The 20,305-nt window shown below is 42.8% G+C and overlaps 1 protein-coding gene across 3 annotated transcripts in view; it reads left to right on the top strand.

The window, feature by feature from the left end:
- The window catches only part of SKIC3 (SKI3 subunit of superkiller complex), a 244,395-nt gene that overhangs the window by 45,899 nt on the left and 178,191 nt on the right, over positions 1-20,305 (top strand). For all 3 annotated transcript variants that reach the window (XM_068247711.1, XM_068247706.1, XM_068247702.1), the window contains 2 exons: positions 10,526-10,617; positions 19,698-19,773. In XM_068247711.1, coding sequence (XP_068103812.1) covers positions 10,526-10,617; positions 19,698-19,773 — 168 coding nt within the window. The remainder of the gene's footprint in view (positions 1-10,525; positions 10,618-19,697; positions 19,774-20,305) is intronic.

Raw genomic sequence — 20,305 nt, 5'->3', positions numbered from 1 at the left:
AATTTATACCGAAAGTATCTACGAGGTTTCACAGATCTCAGGAGATTACGTTACCTTCTTATAATACAGAACCATCATTGGATGTCAGAAGATGTTTGATAAATTATTTAGAAGCAGTAGCAGATATTAGAAGGTCTAGAGCTTTATTTATAAATACTATAGGGGCTTCTAAGGGCATGAAGATGTCTAAAAGAACAATAGCAAAGTGGATAAGATTATGTATAGAGGAGGCTTATAAGTTGACAGGGTCAAACTTATCAGGGGTTGTAAGAGCCCATTCTACTAGGGCAACAGCTACGTCATGGGCCTACAGAGCGGGCGCTACGCCGGAGGAAATCTGTAGAGCAGCTACGTGGTCAAGCCTTGGCACCTTCTCAAGACATTACAGGGTGAATCTGATGTCTGCAAGACAGCAATCCTTTGGAAGAAAAGTTCTGCAGGCAGCTAACCCACCCTAAATGGTAAGATTCTTGCCCATCTTCTCATGGTGGACCTGTCCTGGAGGTTACTGGAAAAACCCTATGTTAGTTACCTGGTAACTTCATTTTTAGTAACCTCCAGGACAGGTCCGTAACCCACCCTACTTAAGGGATATGTATGTATGTATGTATGTATGTGTATATATATATATGTATGTAGGTGTATGTGTATATATGTATATATATGTTTATATTAATGATAATAATATGAATGACACCCTTGGTGTTACCTAAAGAACAGTTCTTGTGTTATACTGGCGAGTGAGGGTGTCTGATAAAATTTATAGAGTACTCAATTGGACGTTTCCTGTTCCTGGGAGGAGCCTATGTCGTCTCATGGTGGACCTGTCCTGGAGGTTACTAAAAATGAAGTTACCAGGTAACTAACATAGGGTTTTCCCCAGTTTTTGGCCATGATAGCTTGAAATTAATATACGCTACCGTAATTAAAACTAATGTATTTTATTTGCCCATTTGTCCCGCTTATTACACCATTTAAATTATGTCCCTATCACAATTTATGGCGCCAATATTTTATTTAGAAATAAATGTGCATTTTTTCAGTTTGCTTCCATCACTATTTACAAGCTTATAATTTAAAATATAATAATATACTCTCTTGACATTGATATTTAAAAAGTTCAGACCCTTAGGTAACTATTTATGTTGCTTTTTTTTTTTTATTGTAATTTTATTTATTTTTATTAAAAAATGTATTTGGGTAATTTTGGGTGTGGGAGGGAAACAGCTAATTTTAAATGAAAAATAATGTAATTGTTTAATAAAAAATGTGCGTGAGTGCAGTTTACTATTTAGCTACAAGATGGCCACAGGCAAAAAAGTCCTGGATGCGAACGATCTCGCATACAGGAACTAGAAAGAAGACTGAGAAGTTTTCTGGGGGTAGAAATACTCTCTGATTAGAAAGCGTTGGTTTTTCTGCGGGGAACTTAGATCGGTGAATGGGAATTACAGTAGCTTGCAAAAGTATTCAGCCCCCTTGAAGTTTTCCACATTTTGTCACATTACTGCCACAAGCATGCATACATTTGATTGGAATTTCACGTGAACGACCAATACAAAGTGGTGTACATGTGAGAAGTGGATCGAAAATCCTACATCATTCCAAACATTTTTTACAAATAAATAACTGCAAAGTGGGGTGTGCGTAATTATTCTGCCCCCTGAGTCAATACTTTGTAGAACCACCTTTTGCTGCAATTACAGCTGCCAGTCTTTTAGGGTATGTCTCTACCAGCTTTGCACATCTAGAGATTGAAATCCTTGCCCATTCTTCTTTGCAAAACAGCTCCAGCTCAGTCAGATTAGATGGACAGCGTTTGTGAACAGCAGTTTTCAGATCTTGCCACAGATTCTCGATTGGATTTAGATCTGGACTTTGACTGGGCCATTCTAACACATAGATATGTTTTGTTTTAAACCATTCCATTGTTGCACTGCCTTTATGTTTAGGGTCATTGTCCTGCTGGAAGGTGTACCTCCACCCCAGTCTCAAGTCTTTTGCAGACTCCAAGAGGTTTTCTTCCAAGATTGTCCTGTATTTGGCTCCATCCATCTTCCTATCAACTCTGACCAGCTTCCCTGTCGCTGCTGAAGATATGTACCCCCCGAGCATGATGCTGCCACCACCATATTTGACAGTGGGGATGGTGTGTTCAGAGTGATGTGCAGTGTTAGTTTTCTGCCACACATAGTGTTTTGCATTCTGGCCAAAAAGTTCCATTTTGGTCTCATCTGACCAGAGCACCTTCTTCCACATGGTTGCTGTGTCCCCCACATGGCTTGTGGCAAACTGCAAACGGGACTTCTTATGCTTTCTGTTAACAATGCCTTTCTTCTTGCCACTCTTCTATAAAGGCCAACTTTGTACAGTGCATGACTAATAGTTGTCCTATGGACAGAGTCTCCCACCTGAGCTGTAGATCTCTGCAGCTCATCCAGAGTCACCATGGGCCTCTTGACTGCATTTCTGATCAGCACTCTCCTTGTTCGGCCTATGAGTTTAGGTGGATGGCCTTGTCTTGGTAGGTTTACAGTTGTGCCATACTCCTTCCATTTCTGAATGATCACTTGAACAGTGCTCCGTGGGATGTTCAAGGCTTAGGAAATCTTTTTGTAATCTAAGCCTGCTTTAAATTTCTCAATAACTTGATCCCTGACCTGTCTTGTGTGTTCTTTGGACTTCACGGTGTTGTTGCTCCCAATATTCTCTTAGACAACCTCTGAGGCCCTCACAGAGCAGCTGTATTTGTACTGACATTAGATTACACACAGGTGCACTCTATTTAGTCATTAGCACTCATCAGGCAATGTCTATAGGCAACTGACTGCACTCAGATCAAAGGGGGCTGAATAATTATGCACACACCACTTTGCAGTTATTGATTTGTAAAAAATGTTTGGAATCATGTATGATTATCGTTCCACTTCTCACGTGTACACCACTTTGTGTTGGTCTTTCATGTGGAATTCGAATAAAATTGATTCATGTTTGTGGCAGTAATATGACAAAATGTGGAAAACTTCAAGGGGGCCGAATACTTTTGCAACCCACTGTATATTCCCATTCACTGATCGGGGGCTAACGGGCGGCGGGAGCGTGCCCGATCACGAGCACCACGCAGCAACAGCAGCAGTGCCTTTCTGGACGAGCATAGTCGTCCAGATAGGCTGAAGGGGATAACCTTGTTATGTTACATCAGCCATCCTTTGTGTTTATTGTTTATTTATTGTTATTAATATTTTGGCGTTTTATAAATCATATAAAAATAATCACATGGCAGACTATCTTACATTACATTGTATTGTACTGACAGTGCAAATGTATGAAAAACAGACATTCCAATCGGAATATTTCTACAGAAACCATTCTGCTTACTTCTCATTACTGCTAGACAGGCACAGAGATGTGCCAATGATTTGGGCGCTGCCATAGGAGGTAATGAAAACTACGGCTATAGCGGCACTCAGTGACTAATTTGGGCGTCTGCGATTTCCGGAGCTCAAATTAGGAAAAAAAAGAGGTAATATGACTGCCGGCAATATCCGGCGTCCAAGTTACGTGTGTGTATGATTGGCCCTTTTTCAATCTGCACTGAAATATGCATCAACTTGAAATTACTTGAATCCGTACTCGCCACCTAGTTCTTGGGACATGAGATCTTGCCTGCTCTTGTGGACACAGTATTATTATGGTAAGGCTGGGGGTCTTGGAAATGTTGTCTGGCATCTATTGTTCTTCTCTGCCCCACAGCTTAATCACAAGTGGGCAGGAAGAAAACTGTATTGTATTTCTAGGCACATTTGGCCCATGAAAGGTAATGCAAACTTTAATCCGCTTTCTGAACCTTGTTGATCCATTGTACAAAATGCATATAATTGTATAAGATTTGCTTAGAATTATTATTAGCATCTCACAGTAATTGCAAATGCTGCAGTGAGAATGATTCCATAGGGACACATTAGTTACAACGCTTTACTGATTGCCTGTGATCAGCAAAGTGCTGAAAAGCTTCCGAGTGTGAACCAGCACTAAGATTCAGAAGAGGTCATCCTTCTAGGAACAAGACATTTAAGCTGGTCTGAAACTCTGACATAACATTCAATAAAAATGTGTTTTCCTACTTTTTATTACTCATACAGTTACCATATTTGCTTTTGTGCATAAGTAATATTGTCTGTTTTGCAAATTACAAGTTTCCAAAGTGTAGTTTAAAGTGCCCAAAAAGCTGTCATTGCTTTTTATTCAAACTGCTTTTTATTATATATTAATATCTTCTAATGAGCTATTCTGAACTGTGTGTCTCTGAAGCACGGAAAGCTTTGCAAGAGAGCTCCTTTTCACTTGTTACACTGTGTTTGTTTACATTTCAATGTTGTTACAATGTGTGTAAAGATACTGTTATCTTCAGATTGGATGCGGATTTGAAGCTGAATAGCAAGACAACGTGCTTTATTTAACCATTTCAGTGATGTTCTGCTAAACAAAAATTCTGGGAGAGTAGCTTTCAACCTGTGAGGAATCTTTTAGAGCAAAGTAGAAATGCTGGCTTTCAGACCACTTTAACTTTTAACCACTTCACCACTGAGGGGTTTTACCCCCTGACCACCAGAGCAATTTTCACCTTTCAGCGCTCCTTCCACTCATTCGTCTATAACTTTATTATTACTTATCGCAATGAAATGAACTATATCTTGTTTTTTCCGCCACCAATTAGGCTTTCTTAAGGTGGGACATTATGCCAAGAATTATTTTATTCTAAATGTGTTTTAATGGGAAAATAGGAAAAATGTGGGAAAAAAATTATTTTCCAGTTTTCGGCCATTATAGTTTTCAAATAATGCATGCTACTGTAATTAAAACCCATGAAATGTATTTGCCCTTTTGTCCCGGTTATAAAACCGTTTAAATTATGTCCCTATCACAATGTTTGGCGCCAATATTTTAATTGGAAATAAAGGTGCATTTTTTTCAGTTTTGCGTCCATCCCTAATTACAAGCCCATAGTTTATAAAGTAACAGTGTTATACCCTCTTGACATAAATATTTAAAAAGTTCAGTCCCTGAGGTAACTATTTATGTATTTTTTTTAATTGCAAATTACAAAAAAAAAACAAAAAGGGGAGTGTGGGAGGTAATGAGTTAATTTTTTGTGTAACACTAATTTTTTTCTATGTAAAAAATGCTTAGGGTGTAGTTTTACTATTTGGCCACAAGATGGCAACAGTAACTTTTTGTTTATTGCGACCTGCAAAAGTACAAGGAGGTTTGTGAGTGTTTGTTATTTTTCACAATGATCGCGCTGCCCATCGGAGAGCAGCGGATCATTGCGGGGCTTAGATCAACAAACGAGAATGGATTTTCCCGTTCATTGATCTCTGGGCGAGCGGGCGGCGGCGTGTTTACTAGCGGCGGGCGGTGTGTTTACGAGCGGGAGCGCGGGCAGCGGCGGGAGCGCGGAAAGTACGGATTTCTCCGTCCCTGGGGGTTAAAGGATGGAAAAAGGGACGGAGAAATTCGTACGGGCGGGGGTAAAGTGGTTAAAGGACTCACGAGGCCAGACAAAAATACAGTTTTACTTACCTGGGGCTTCTTCCAGCTCCTAGAAGTCAGTTGGGTCTCTTGGCGCAGCTCTGGTCTTCTCTAGGGTCCCACTAGAAAGCTTGTAAGGAGCGCCAACCTCAATTAGTCATGAGCCTTCTGCGGCAATGCTTCCTAAAGTATACACAGAGGTGTGTTCATGCTAGACCCACATATCTCTGTGTGTTGTCCGTTCCTCAGCTCATTCCTCCCGGTTCTGTCTAATAAAAATTTGACTCGTGTCTTAAGTCAAATTTTCAAGCAGAAAGAGGCAGGCTCGCTGCAATGTTGTCTCCCATTCTCTCTTTTTCCCCACCCCATTCACTCCCCTTAAGAGCAGGAAATGAAAGGATGATAGGAGGAAATGTCACAGGAAGCCTGCCTCTTCCTGTTTGAAAGTTTGGTGTTAACTTTCTCAAGGAGTGATGAACGGTGAACCATGGAGAGGAACAGACAGCGCATAGAGATATGTGGATCCAACAACATATCTGTGTGCTTATCTTAGGTAGCTTTGCTTACCCAGCTTATCAGGTTTCTTTTAATGGGAAGCAGGAAATTTGGGTGCATAAGGCAAGTGGACAAAAAAAGGGCACCGCCATTAACTCTCTCGTTAAATATCGTTTTGGCGCCCAACGGTAAATTTGTGCGCCCAGTAAATAATAACGTTTATTATGGGTGCCCGGTGAATAATATTTACAAACATATTTACCATATAATGTTTACAAACATACTTACCATAGTTATTGTTTCTATCTACGTAACATTGAATAACTAAAAAGATATTTTCTGGAAAATACTACTCAAATAGCTAAATATATGGATTTAAAAAATAATTTGATAAACGATGTGGGAGTTTTAGGGTTCAGCACTACTAGGGGAGTTTTAAGCAGAGGCGTACCTAGGGAATTTGACACCCGGTGCTGGGTATTATAAGACACCTCCCCAAAAAAGGCGAACTTGCACCAAACTATGCGTGCCATGGCAGGTACTGCCAGGGATAGGTGCCCCCAATATAGGTAATATAGTTGCCCCAGTATATGTAATAAATTTGCCCCCAGTATTGATAGCTGGTATAGTTGCCCCAGTATAGCTGTCCCACTTTAGGTAGCTATTATAGTTGCCCCCACCCCAGTATAGGTAGTATAGTTGTCCATAGTATAGTTGCCCCAGTATAGGTAGCTATTATGGTTGCCCCAGATTAGGTAATATAGTTTCCCCCAGTGTAGCTAGTATAGTTGCCCCAGTATAGCTTCCCCCAGTTTGACTAGCATAGTTGCCCCAGTGTAGTTGCCCCCAGAGTAGCCAGCGTAGTTGCCCCCAGAGTAGTCAGCGTAGTTGCCCCCAGTGTAGCCAGAACCTTCCCCTCCCTCACCTGGGTCCCCTTCTTCTGCTCTCTCCCCCTCCAGAATAGCGGTGGCAAGGAGGCTCAGCAGGCATGGTGAGCGGGCGGAGGATTACTCACCTTCTAACGTCCACGTACCAAACGCTGGAACGCAGCGTCCCCGTTGTCACAGGTCTCCGCCTTCAATGCCGCCCACTGTGCTTCATGATTAGCGGAAGCAGAGTGGGCAGCATTGAAGGCGGAGACCTGTGACGAGGGGACGCTGCGCTCCAGCGCTTGGAACACGGAAGTTGGAAGGTGGGTAATTCTCCGCCTGGCTGCCGCTTCTCCTTGCCGCACTGTTTTTCAATACACTGCCGGTATTCTGGAGGGGGAGAGAGCAGAAGGAAGGGACCCAGGTGAGGGAGGGGGGGAGGGGGGTTCTGGCCCCCCTCCCCGCCGCTGTCCCCACTGCCCCTCCTAGCGCTTCTTCCTCTCCTTCCTGCTCTGCTGCTGTAGGGGGCAGGCGCTTGGCAGCGCCCTCTTGCCTGTCAATCACCCGGTGCACCACGCCTCCTGCGCCCAATGATAGGAACGCCACTGGTTTTTTAAGGTTTAGACACCACCAGGGGGCTCCCAGGGTTAGGCACTACCAGGGGGATTTTAGTGTTAGGCACCACCAGGGGGGTCTTACGGTTAGGCACCACCTAAAGGGGGACTATGGGTTAGGGATAGGTAGAGGGGGGGGGGTTCTTTGTGAAAGTAGGGTTAGGTTTAGTTGTAGTAAAATGTTGGTAATATTTACTAATGTTTTAGTATGGTTATAACGAATGTACTTCTATTTCTTTTTTCATTGTTATAAACAATATTTTCTGATTTTTATTACATGAAGAAACGATAGAAGAAGTTTATAGATATTATATAATTACGATTATACATATATTACCATTTTCATTGTCACAAACAATATTTCCAGATTTTTATTTCAAGAAGAAAAGATAAAAGGTTATAGACTATATTATACAATTATTACATATATTATTGTTTTCAGTGTTATAAATGATATTTGCAGATTTTTATTACAAGAAGAAACGATAAAATATGATTAAAGACAATCGCATTAAATTTCAGCTACATCACGCGTTTTTCCAGGTGCCTTTTTTGGTGTACGCCTTTTAACCTCCCTGGCGGTCAATTAAATTTGCCAGGGAAGCAGCGCAGCACTATTTTAATTTTTTTTTTTTTAAATCATGAAGCTGGCCTAGCGCTAGCAACATGATAGTCGCTGAGCAGTGGCATCCCCCCACCCACTCCGATCGCCTCCGGCGACAAGGCCCATCAGGAAATCCCGTTCTGACGTCATCGACGTCGTGACGTCAGAGGGAGTCCCGATCAGCGCTGCCTGCCACTGAGTGGCCAGGCAGTGCACAGGGTTTCGGTGGGGGGGGGGGGGGGACGACACCCTCTAACGCAGCAGGTAGCGGCCAATCGGCGGGTAGCGGCCAATCGGCGGTGATTGTGAATAGCACGCAGCTAGCAAAGTGCTAGCTGCGTGTATATAAAAAAAAAAATATGCAAATCGGCCCAGCGGGGCCTGAGCAATCCTCCGCAGCGGCTTACCTCGTGTCCAGCACGGGGGTTACCGCCAAGGAGGTTAATGATCCATTTGTATGCCAATGCACAAGGCTCCAGGGTGTCTCCGGTTTCTCAAATTCCTTCCCTTGTATAGGAAAAAAAAATGATTAAGTCAAGAAAGATCTTTCTGCTGTCAGGTTGTGTTTTCACATCTACAGTACTACAGTGTGCATTTGTAGCTGAAGAAATTCTAGTAAGAAGTGCACTGGAGAGAAATCATGTGTTAAAGTGGCCATATACTGAGAGAGCTTTTTAATTGATTAGTTATTTGATTAGATATAAATATTGAATCCAGGCCTGGATTTACCTCACAGGAGCCTATAAGCACAGATGTCCTGGTACATTAGACTTCGCCCTCCATGAACCTACAAACTCCCACAAAACTGCACTGCAAGAGTTTTTGCTCACTTCTCCCTTACTTCCCTTGCCCATCATAGGTAGCTACAGGTGCCCCTTAGTATTAGGTAACCAGAAGTACACTCAATATTGAGTAGCTACAGGTGCCCACAAGTATTAGGTAGCTAGAGGAACCTCAGTATTAAGTAGCTAGTGGTGCCTTTGACTGAAGGGAGATCTCGTCTGTGGAATGCCGAGATCAGAGTGAGTACCTCTCATTTACACTCTCATCAGGACTCTGCATAGGGAAGGAGGGAGGCGCTCAGTGAGTGGAGTGAGATGCCTTTCCATTACCAGGTGCCTGTAGACACATGCCTACAGTGCCATATGGTAAATCCGGCTATGATTGAATCCAAAGAAAAGCTGTTAGCCTCCCTGGCGTTCTATTAAGATCGCCAGGGAGGCTGCGGGAGGGGTTTTTTTAATAAAAAAAAAACTATTTCATGCAGCCAACTGAAAGTTGGCTGCATGAAAGCCCACTAGAGGGCGCTCCGGAGGCGTTCTTCTGATCGCCTCCGGCGGCCAGAAGTAACACGGAAGGCCGCAATGAGCTGCCTTCCGCGTTTTGCTTACCTCGTCGCCATGGCGACGAGCGGAGTGACGTCATGGACGTCAGCCGACGTCCTGACGTCAGCCGCCTCCGATCCAGCCCTTAGCGCTGGCCGGAACTTTTTGTTCCGGCTACGCTGGGCTCAGGCGGCTGGGGGGACCCTCTTTCGCCGCTGCATGCGGCGGATCGCTGCGCTGCAGCGGCGATCAGGTAGCACACGCGGCTGGCAAAGGGCCGGCTGCGTGTGCTGCTTTTTATTTGAGCCAAATCGGCCCAGCAGGGCCTGAGCGGCAGGCTCCGGCGGTACTGGACGAGCTGAGCTCGTCCAGACCGCTCAGCAGGTTAAACAATAATCAATCAAAACTGCAGGACATGGGCACCATGGGAAATATGTTTAAAGTTGCATAAAAAAGGGTAACTGTACTTGCCCTATCAAGGAGACCACACTATAACAAATTACTTTATTCAAAAATGAGGACACTCAAACCATTGCAACGTGTTTCCCAGGCTTGTTACCTGCTTCTTCAGGCACATAAAAGATAATCTTTAGTATGGTAACTCAGAACTAATCTGTCTATTATATTATTTCCTGTTAAACAATAAGGACATATTGGCCAATATTTAATCATTTTATTGATTGAAAACGTATCTGACATATCCATGGCTTATCTTGTTGCGAGAGCGGGAGGGGTGGGGCCGCAGCAGTACATGATCAAGGTTCCCATAGCTCTGGACTGCACCATGCAGTACCAAGCTGGCAGCTGCAGTGACCTGATCATTATTAGAAAACTCTTCTGATGAAACCTTGTCTAATATCTAATGTTGCCAAGTACTGGATATACGGTAATTGACATCGGGAAGCTATTATTTGCATGATTAACCAGACACTGTAAAGTATATGGCCAGCAGAGGCCACCACCGCCACTTACAATTTTGCTTTATCTGCTCCTCTAATTTGTCCTATATTATTTATTATATTATTGCTTCAGAAACATATATAGCAATATTGTCTAACATTCTTATATTCTTGAATTTTTTTACAGGGTCTGGGTAATCTGTACGAAAAAATCAACCAAAAAGATTTTAAAGATGATTTACCAAATGTGTACCAAAAGCTTTTGGAACTTTATGAAAGGTAAGCAGAAGAGGTAGAGTTCCGTATTTGGCTGCAAGTTCTTTGCATGGAAATGATGGATCTCTCAGAGATGTGTATGGAATGCCTTTGTGTGCACAGAGGAATGTGTGTCTCTGTTACAGTTCAGTATCGCTACATCCTGCAACAAAAAGGTGTCAGGTATTTCTCCTGCTTGTAGAATTTTAGGAGTATTCTATCTAGATCATACGTGTCAAACTCTGGCCCCAGGCCAGATCCGTCCCCTCAGCATCATGAAATTTGGCCTTAAAGGGCTTTTCCCACTATGCATTATGTTGGGCCCAATCTAGACCACCAGGGAAGCTATATTGGAAGTAAAGCCATAGATCACCAGGGAAGCCATATGAGGGAGGGAGCAGAAAGCACTAGACACCAGGGAACTGTAAAGGGGAGGGTGGATCACTAGACACCAAGGAACTATATGGGGGCATTAGACACCAGGGAACATTACAGGGGAGGTGACCACTAGACATTGAGGTTTGCCGGCGAGATTATCCCAGTGTTCAGTTTTTTTCTTACTTTGTATTTGATTTTGACACCCCTGATCTAGATAAGTTATTTTGTATAGGGATTATTAGTTCTAATAGGTGGGAGTGTTTTTTTTCTGCTCATCCAGAAGACACAATGCTGGTTGCTGTTGCGCAGATCTTCTTTGTAGCTTTAGTTTCACTCTGTGCTACAAAACAGTATTGTGCTTTCACATACGCCTCTAAACATATGCTAGCTGTTAAATATTTTTTTTTCAATTACAGTGATGTGAAAAACTATTCGAGGTTTTTTTCTCACTAAATAATAAAAAACATAATTTAAAACTGCATTTTGTGTTCAATTATGTTATCTTTGACTAATAGTTAACAGGTTTTGATGAGCAGAAACGTTTAAGTGTGACAAACATGCAAAAGAATAAGAAATCGGGAAGGGGGCAAATAGTTTTTCACATCACTGTATTTTCCTTTAATCCTGAAAGTGTACAGAGCTGAGATGAAAGGACAGCAATTTCCTTAATAAAAGTATAATTGTATTTTGATAAGACTCTCCAAGCTATCCTTACAAGCGATATAAACATCTCAGTATCCCTGCAAAGTCTTATGGGATCAAATAACAAAATACAGCAGTAGGTAAGTGCTTAGAGGCAGCTGCCTTAACATTAAAGTAAACCTCCAGACTAAAAATCTACTCAGCAGCACTGAAAAAGGCTTGGTGGTTCTTTAACAGTTTCACAGCATCAGAACTTTGTTTTTCTTACCCAAGCCTCATTTTTAGCTGCACAGAAGAAAACTGCCGGGCATTTTCCCCTGATGCTGTGCAAAGCATGATGGGATGTCTAATGTTGTTCTCATTCTGCTGTTTTGGCACAATTTTTTTTTTTTTTTTAAATGTTGAATTTGAGATTTGTAGCGTGTGCAGCTGGGAGGGGTGATCAGGACAGAGGACAGTTGGAACTGTGTCTCATGCTCCCTGTCACCTCCTTTCAACTAAAAAGATGGCTGCCCTCATGAAAAAGATGGCTGCCCCCATGAAATGGCAAACATTTGCCTGTTCTTTTAAAACAGGGTGGGTAAGAGATTATATTACCTATCTGTTTTAATTAACATAACTAATGTAACTTAATGACAGTATGTTTGTTTAGGCTGATGTTCCCATTTAATGACAGCATTCCAATGAAATGTATGGCTTATTCACTCAGCGGTCAGTCTCACGTTATTTTAATATACATGACAGGTGCACATTATATTAATATACATGATAGTAAATTTGGAAGAGCTTCTTAGTATTGATTATAATAGATAAAATATCTATACGAAACATATGGGTTCCCATTGAAAGTAGATATTGTTCATTTCCCCAACTAATCTCCCTAGTAACTTACTAGAGATAATAGCTGGTCGATAAGCAGGCCATACACGCACCAATTTTCCTGATTTATTCCAAGCAGATACAGCAACATACTTCGATCGATACGATAAGATGTAAACTGTAGGATGATTGGGGGCAGAGCAGGTTGCTTCATTCCCACCACAATTTGCATTGATCTCCATTAAAGAAATTGACCATAAGATTGTAGGCAAGATCCTGGCATCCTAAAATATCTTTGAGAGGTGCGCTGAAGAAACAAATACCCACTCTGCGTGATTCTGTTACCTTATTTCGGTTTACTTGTATAATTCCTGATATTTAAAAGTATTTAGTTAAAACACACGCATCCACTAAAAGATGTATGTGAGAGGAGCAAAACCAATAGCGCTTAGCATATCCACACCACCACACAAAAACACACTATTAGCGTTTCAATACATCCACACTACCACACTTAGCGTGCTGGTTCCCTGCAGTTAAGGGACATATTCTCCTCTTAGAGAACAAAAATATAAAAAAATAAAAAATATATAATAAAAATTGTGTGTATGTCAAAAATAAAAAACACACATATATGAGGTAAGGATCCCAAGGATTAAAATTGTAGTATTGGGAAGTTTTAAATCAATACCCGGGTTTTCATTGCAAAAGTCCCAATCCTTATTGTGAATATTCAACTAGATCAAATGTATGCTATGTCTCTGTTCCAATAGCACTATGCCCCTTCAAAATAGAAGTCTTATAGACACTCCACCAATGGCTGGGAATGTTCTTATCACCGTTTCATTGTCTCACCTTCTATGGCGTGTCTTCATTTAATAGTTACAATGTCCCGGTCCCATGTGGGTTGGTAGATGGATCGTCTGTTTCAGAAGATCAATCCGGGTGAACATCCGAGAGATCAGCAGCGGAGAGCAGTCTCTTGCCACTCTTCTCCCACTCCGGTATCAACTTCCGGTTTTCGGCTCCTTCGTGATGACGTCACTTCCTCCAGTGCGTCTCACCAACGCTGCTCAGACCACTTCCCTGCGTTCCACCTCGCCGATATGGGGTTGTTACACTCTCCTCAGGCTGATGTGCAGGCAGAAGTGGGCTGACTAGTAGATAGAATGGGGCGCCCCTTCACCTCTACTGCAGTATATGGCTGATTGACATGTTTCAGCGGTAACAACCGCATTCATCAGAATCTTCTGAGCCATTGAACCGGTCGTCTTTTTATACCAGCTGACATCTAGACCACAGACCCTCCCCTTCTTTCTCCATTAAAGGGATAGTTCTGCCGAGGTTTTTCACATATTCCAAGGTTCAAGGGACATATAGCTGTATACATATTAGGGTTTATTTGAGTTTATTTCAGCACTATATGTCCCCGAGACATGCACACTATAGGTACACTTACCGCTGCAATTATTTTATTTTATTTTTATTATTATTTATTTACTCCAAATGTTCCAAATATTTCAAGCACTTCAGATATCTAGAAACATCACAGCCTCATGTATTCAGTTAATAGTTAGTAAACTGTCTCAGGGAACCAGACTTTTTACAGGGAACCAGAACGCTTACACATACAACACTCTATATCTACTTCATAAATCCAAACGGCTCCATCTCTTCATTCAATCCGTTTGGAGCAAGACTGTCTAGATTAAAAATCCATCTGCTCTCCTGTCTTGACACTTTAGCGATGTAATCCCCACCTCTTAACCTCCTGAGCGGTATGGACGAGCTCAGCTCGTCCATCACCGCCGGAGGCTGCCGCTCAGGCCCTGCTGGGCCGACTTTCCTCAAATAAAAAGCAGCACACGCAGCCGGCACTTTGCTAGCCGCGTGTGCTGCCTGATCGCCGCCGCTCTGCGGCCATCCGCCGCGAGCAGCGGCGAAAGAGGGTCCCCCCAGCCGCCCGAGCCCTGCGCAGCCGGACCAATCAGTTCCGGCCAGCGCTAAGGGCTGGATCGGAGGCGGCTGACGCCATGGCGACGAGGAAAGCCAAACAAGGAAGGCTGCTCATTGCAGCCTTCCTTGTTACTTATGCTTGCCGGAGGCGATCAGAAGAACGCCTCCGGAGCGCCCTCTAGTGGGCTTTCATGCAGCCAACTTTCAGTTGGCTGCATGAAATAGATTTTTTTTTATAAAAAATAAAACCCTCCCGCAGCCTCCCTGGCGATCTCAATAGAACGCCGGGGAGGTTAAAGGACTTACGAGCCGAGTCATAGAAAAAAAGTTAATTACCTTAGGTGAATATCAGACCTCAGGGCAGACTATCACTGGCCGCCTTGCTGTTAACAGATGCCTCATTAGCATAATCCACTTATCATTAGCGACCCCGACCCGGCCCAGGGTCACCTTAGCTCACACTGCTAAGAATCGCAGCTTTAAAAGTCCTCTGCCAGTGCCTGCGCAGTTCGCATACCCAGTACTGCGGCTGCGCAGGCTTTCAGCCCTGGGAGTGGCACATCGTAGCTCCGTATACACTGTACTAGGTCATGTGGCCGTCATCACATGACCGCCCACATGACTGACTGCCCTTCACTAGCCGCGCCCCCTCAGTCAGCACAGAATATCAGCGCTGAGCGAGGGAGGACGTTACCTAGCTACAGGATTTGTTTACTGCAGATTTGCATAAATTAACTTACTGTGCTGCAGAGTAAGTTATTTTATGCAAATCTGCAGTAAACAAATCCTGTAGCTAGGTAACGTCCTCCCTCGCTCAGCGCTGATATTCTGTGCTGACTGAGGGGGCGCGGCTAGTGAAGGGCAGTCAGTCATGTGGGCGGTCATGTGATGACGGCCACATGACCTAGTACAGTGTATACGGAGCTACGATGTGCCGCTCCCAGGGCTGAAAGCCTGCGCAGCCGCAGTACTGGGTATGCGAACTGCGCAGGCACTGGCAGAGGAATTTTAAAGCGGCAATTCTTAGCAGTGTGGGCTAAGGCGACCCTGGGCCGGGTCGGGGCCGCTAATGATAAGTGGATTATGCTAATGGGGCATCTGTAAACAGCAAGGGGGCCAGTGATCGTCTGCCCTGAGGTCTGATATTCACCTAAGGTAATTAACTTTTTTTCTATGACTCGGCTCGTAAGTCCTTTAAATCCCTGTGAACCACCTCTAGTCCAAAATAGATTATATCCCTTACACAGCGGTTATGATGACTTTCAAAGTGTTTGGAGAGTGGGTGTCCTTGCCACCCCTTCCCAATGTTGTTTAAGTGTTCCCCAATCCTACTGGATAGGGATCTCTTAGTACGTCCCACATATATTTTTCCACAGGGACAGGTCAAACAATAAATGACACCCCTGGTGTCACATGTAATCAATTCTCTTATCTTGTAGGTCTCTTTACCCCCCCTAATCTCAGTTATTTTCTTATAACCTTTTGTTTTCCTGCAACTAACACATCTCCCACATCTTACAAATCCCCCCCCCCCCCCTTAGATCTAGGAATATAATCACTAGCTGCCAGGGCCACTCTTAAGCCCACATTTTGGGATTCTCTATAAATAATAGCTGGGTTAGTTGGTAGAATTCCATTTAAAACCTTATCTTCTCTTAATATGGGCCAATGCTTAGCAATAATATTCCGTACCACTCGACTGCGTGGACCATATCTCAGACTCATCTTCAAGGAATGATCCTGCGGGTCTCCGGTTCTCCTTTTACATAATAGATCTTTTCTATCAATTCTCTCAACCTCCCTCTTTGCTTCCTCTATAATTTCATTAGTATATCCCTTTTCCCTATATCTTTCTGCCAGGGTATCTACTTCTATTTGATATTGAGTATCCTCTGTACAATTACGTTTCATACGTACAAACTGGCCTTTTGGAGTGTTATCTAGCCACATGGGTAAATGGCAGCTAGTGGTTAAGATATAACTGTTAACATCCGTGGGTTTTGTGAACGTACGTGTTTTCAAACAATCATTCTCTATATAAATACTCAAATCTAAAAAACTGATTTCCTTGTCGCTGATCTCAGATGTAAACTTTAGGTTGACCGTATTACAGTTCAACCTTCCCACAAATTCCCTTAAGGACCCCTCGGAACCCCTCCAGACAAGCAGGACGTCGTCAATGAAACGTTTCCAGAGGACCAGGTCCGCGCCGGGGCCCTCAGGCCCATATATATGGGTATGTTCCCAATGGGCCATAAAGAGGTTAGCGTACCCCGGGGCGAACCTGGTCCCCATTGCTGTCCCGCTCGTCTGGAGGAAGTGTTCATCTCCATATCTAAACCAGTTATGCTTCAGAATAAATTCGATTGACTGTAAAATAAATTCCCTCTGTTCACTTCTCATGATGGGATCCAGCCCCAAATAATAGTCAATGGCTACCAGACCATCTTCATGTTGTATTGCAGTATATAAGGAGGCTACATCTAAAGTGGCAAGTAACCACCCTTTCTCCCATCCAATCCCCTCTATAATGTTTAAGGCATGTCTGGTATCTTCTAGGAAGGCGGGGGTAGTTCTAACATATTTTTGAAGGAAAGTATCCACATACCTGGACAAGTTGGATGTCATTGATCCCACCCCCGAGACGATAGGTCTCCCTGGAGGGTCAACCAACCCACCCCCGATCCTGGCATCCCACTTAGGGATGATCAAAGAGATGCAAATATTTTCAAAGTTTATGCAAATGTGTTATTTTTTATGCAATATAAACAGCATGAAATTGCACCAATCAATTTTAACCTCTGTGAGACTTGATTGGTCCATTTTGAAGCTGCATATATTTGCATAAAAATTTAAATACATTTTCATAAACTCTGAAGTATTTGCACATCATTGATCATCCCTAATCCCACCTAGACCTTTTACAATTGATTATACGCAGAGACCAGGTGGATTTGTCCAAGATAAGCAAGTGGGGCATAAATTCCACAGCTATGGGCGTTCTCCTAGGCAGTGAGCGGAAATCAGTCTTGTGGGCAATTTTCACACTCAATGGGCCAATTACTTGAATTATCTGGGAATCTTTTTAACTTTGAAATGCATCTCTTTTTTTGGTATTTATTTATTTCTTATAAAGAACTGGTCACATATTCCCTTGTATTGTCTGGAAAAAAAAAAAAAAACACCGTCAAGAAGACCTTTCTTTATTATGTCTGTATGCAACCATTTTGGGTCCTTAAACGCTATTTTATGATATTTCAAGACAGAATGTTAACATTAATTTGGGTCTGAAAGTGACAGATTTCCTGGCTCCTTAGACTTCACCCTCCATGAACCTACAAACCTTCACAAACTGCACCATAAGTGTGCTGGCTGTCCTCCCTTGTTTCCCTTGCCCGTCATAGGTAGCTGCAGGTGCCCCTTAGTAATAGGAAGCCAGAAGTACCCTCAATATTAAGTATGTAGAGGTTTTCCTGACTAAGGCTGGTTTCACAGTGGTACGTTAAAGTCCCACGTTAAAGCAGCCAGTAACGCAGCCTAACTCACAGCACTGTAAAATCAATGTGCTGTTTCACAGTGCACACGTTGCGTTACATAGTACCGCAGCACGTTTAAACAAAGTGCTGCATGCTGTACGTTATACTGGGCTAAGCCACGGTAGACTATTTGCACATGCTCAGTAATGTTGGAGGAGGAGGTTTCCCCTCCTCCTCTGCAGCCAGCCACATGGCTAATTAATATTCACTGCACTGTGGTGACTCATGGTGGGACTGTAGTGTTGTCCGGATCATGAACGAATCGTTCATTTGATCCGGATCTTTTTTGTGAGTCTAATCATCCGGATCATCACAATGAAAGATTTGGGTTCACAGTGGATGTCTTGTCTGGAAGAAACAGGAACATACAGAATGTACAGTGCAGGGAAAGTCCTGTCCTGCTAATCATTTCACCCAGTCTGCTTCCCTAGTAAAATGATTCAAATGATTCGGTTCAAAGATCCGGATGTTTTCAATGATCCGATTCAAATGATCCGAATCCTTAAAAAGATCCGGACTTCCTATCACTAATCTGACGTCCAACTTCAACACCACCATGCGTTGCATTAGGGGCATGTTATGCGACCATAAAGTCCCCTAAAACGCAACATCTTGGTGGGAAAGTAGCCTAACGGGAGAGCTTGTCAGTGGAATGCCAAGAGCAGGGTGAGTAACCTCTCATTTACACTCGAGACACTGAAGCCTCCACAAAACTCAGTTTTTACTGCAGAATATTGTTTAGCATGAATGCCCTTCCTAAAACGCTTCATCCCCGTGGCTGAACTCTCAATTAAAACCCCTTAAATCTCGGGGCAAAAATCCACAACTTTCAAAGTCGTGGATTTTGCCGCTGTGGGAGGCAAAGCTTTGGGCTGTAGCTCTGCCTCCATTCTCGTCAATCTGCGCAAATCGCCGCCTCTTCCCGCCCGTTTCAGTGAAAGATGACTGAGAGGGGCAGGGAGAGGCGGTGATCAGCACAGATTGACGGGAGTGAAGACAGAGCTACAGCCCAAAGTTCTGCCTCTACAAGGAAGTGCTCCCCATATCTCCCTCCGGGGATTTTGTGAGTTTTAATTGCGAGTTCAGCTGCGGGGATGCAGCGTTTCAGGTAGGGCATTCATGCTAAACAATATTCTGCAGTAAAAACTGAGGGTTTTTTTGGAGGCTTCAGTGTCTCTTTAAAAAGATTGAGAAAGGCTGCCTGACAATCCTCCCTAGTGGATAGGATGACTGCTCCAGAAATGAAGGCTGTCGTCCTCTGGAGCATAAGGAGAGCTTACATCAGCAGAAAAAAATGTTCATGTTGTAAGGTTATTTTCCATCTTCTGATGATATTCATGTATGGCACTTGTCATTTTACGTTACATTTATTATTATAAAACCGTAAAACTTTTAGAAACCAAAAAATAAAAAAACTCCTCTGCATGGGATGTAATTCCTTTTGGCTTTATTTGTTGTGTTTTTGTTAATATCTCAGTAATTCCTTACCACCTCTCCCCCCTTCACCCAAGGTATGAGCTTTGCCAATCAATCTGCTGCAGCCACCAGAGGAATTGCATTGCTTGCAAGCGGGTGGATGGTAATAATGAGCATGTTTGACAGACTTGTTGGCCCTGAAGATGGGGCCTCTGTGTCCTGAAACGTTGGCTTGCATCTGCTAAATAAATATGCTATTGTAGCAGACTGGCACTTCCACAAATACATTTGTTTATAGCTTTTCCAGACATGCATGCCGAAAATCTAGCTGTGCCATTTTTATTTTTCCTCTCTTAGCTCTGATAAACAGAAGTGGTGTGAAGTTTGTAGAAAGTTGGTCGATCTGCATGAGCAAGATAAAAAATATTTACAGGTGAGTAGTATATAATATACGGTTTACAATTTTGACAATGTCTCTGTGTTTTGGTAGTTAAAAAAAATAAAAAAACTTTCTCTGTAGTAATCTTGAGTAACTTGCAGTTTTATTCTCACCAGAAAGAAATGTATTTTTAGTGTGCGTGCGTGCGTGCGTGCGTGCGTGTTTAGTATTTAAATCCCATTAACCTGTTCCACAGCACTTTATGTAGTCTTGTCACTAGGTTTACCATAGTCATATGTATCTATCATATTCTAAGGCTCATTTTGAAGGAAGCAGTAGCTTATCTGTATGGTTTTGGGATGTGGAAGAAAATCGGAGTACAGTACAATTTTGTTATAGTAAACTCCAAGGGACCGGGAAAAGTGGTTTACTATATCAGAAATTGTCATTTTCATGCACATAAAGCATACTATAGTGCTGTATTTTTATTCAGTCAATAATTGGGAGTAATTTTTTCCAATGGCATTTTGTTGAAAATGCAAGCCTAAAACAACCGTTTTACAAACGTTCTTGTTTTTTTTTTCAT

Source organism: Hyperolius riggenbachi, chromosome 1, assembly GCF_040937935.1.
Source record: "Hyperolius riggenbachi isolate aHypRig1 chromosome 1, aHypRig1.pri, whole genome shotgun sequence".
Classification (NCBI taxonomy): domain Eukaryota; kingdom Metazoa; phylum Chordata; class Amphibia; order Anura; family Hyperoliidae; genus Hyperolius; species Hyperolius riggenbachi.
This window is presented reverse-complemented; position numbering and strand designations above follow the sequence as displayed.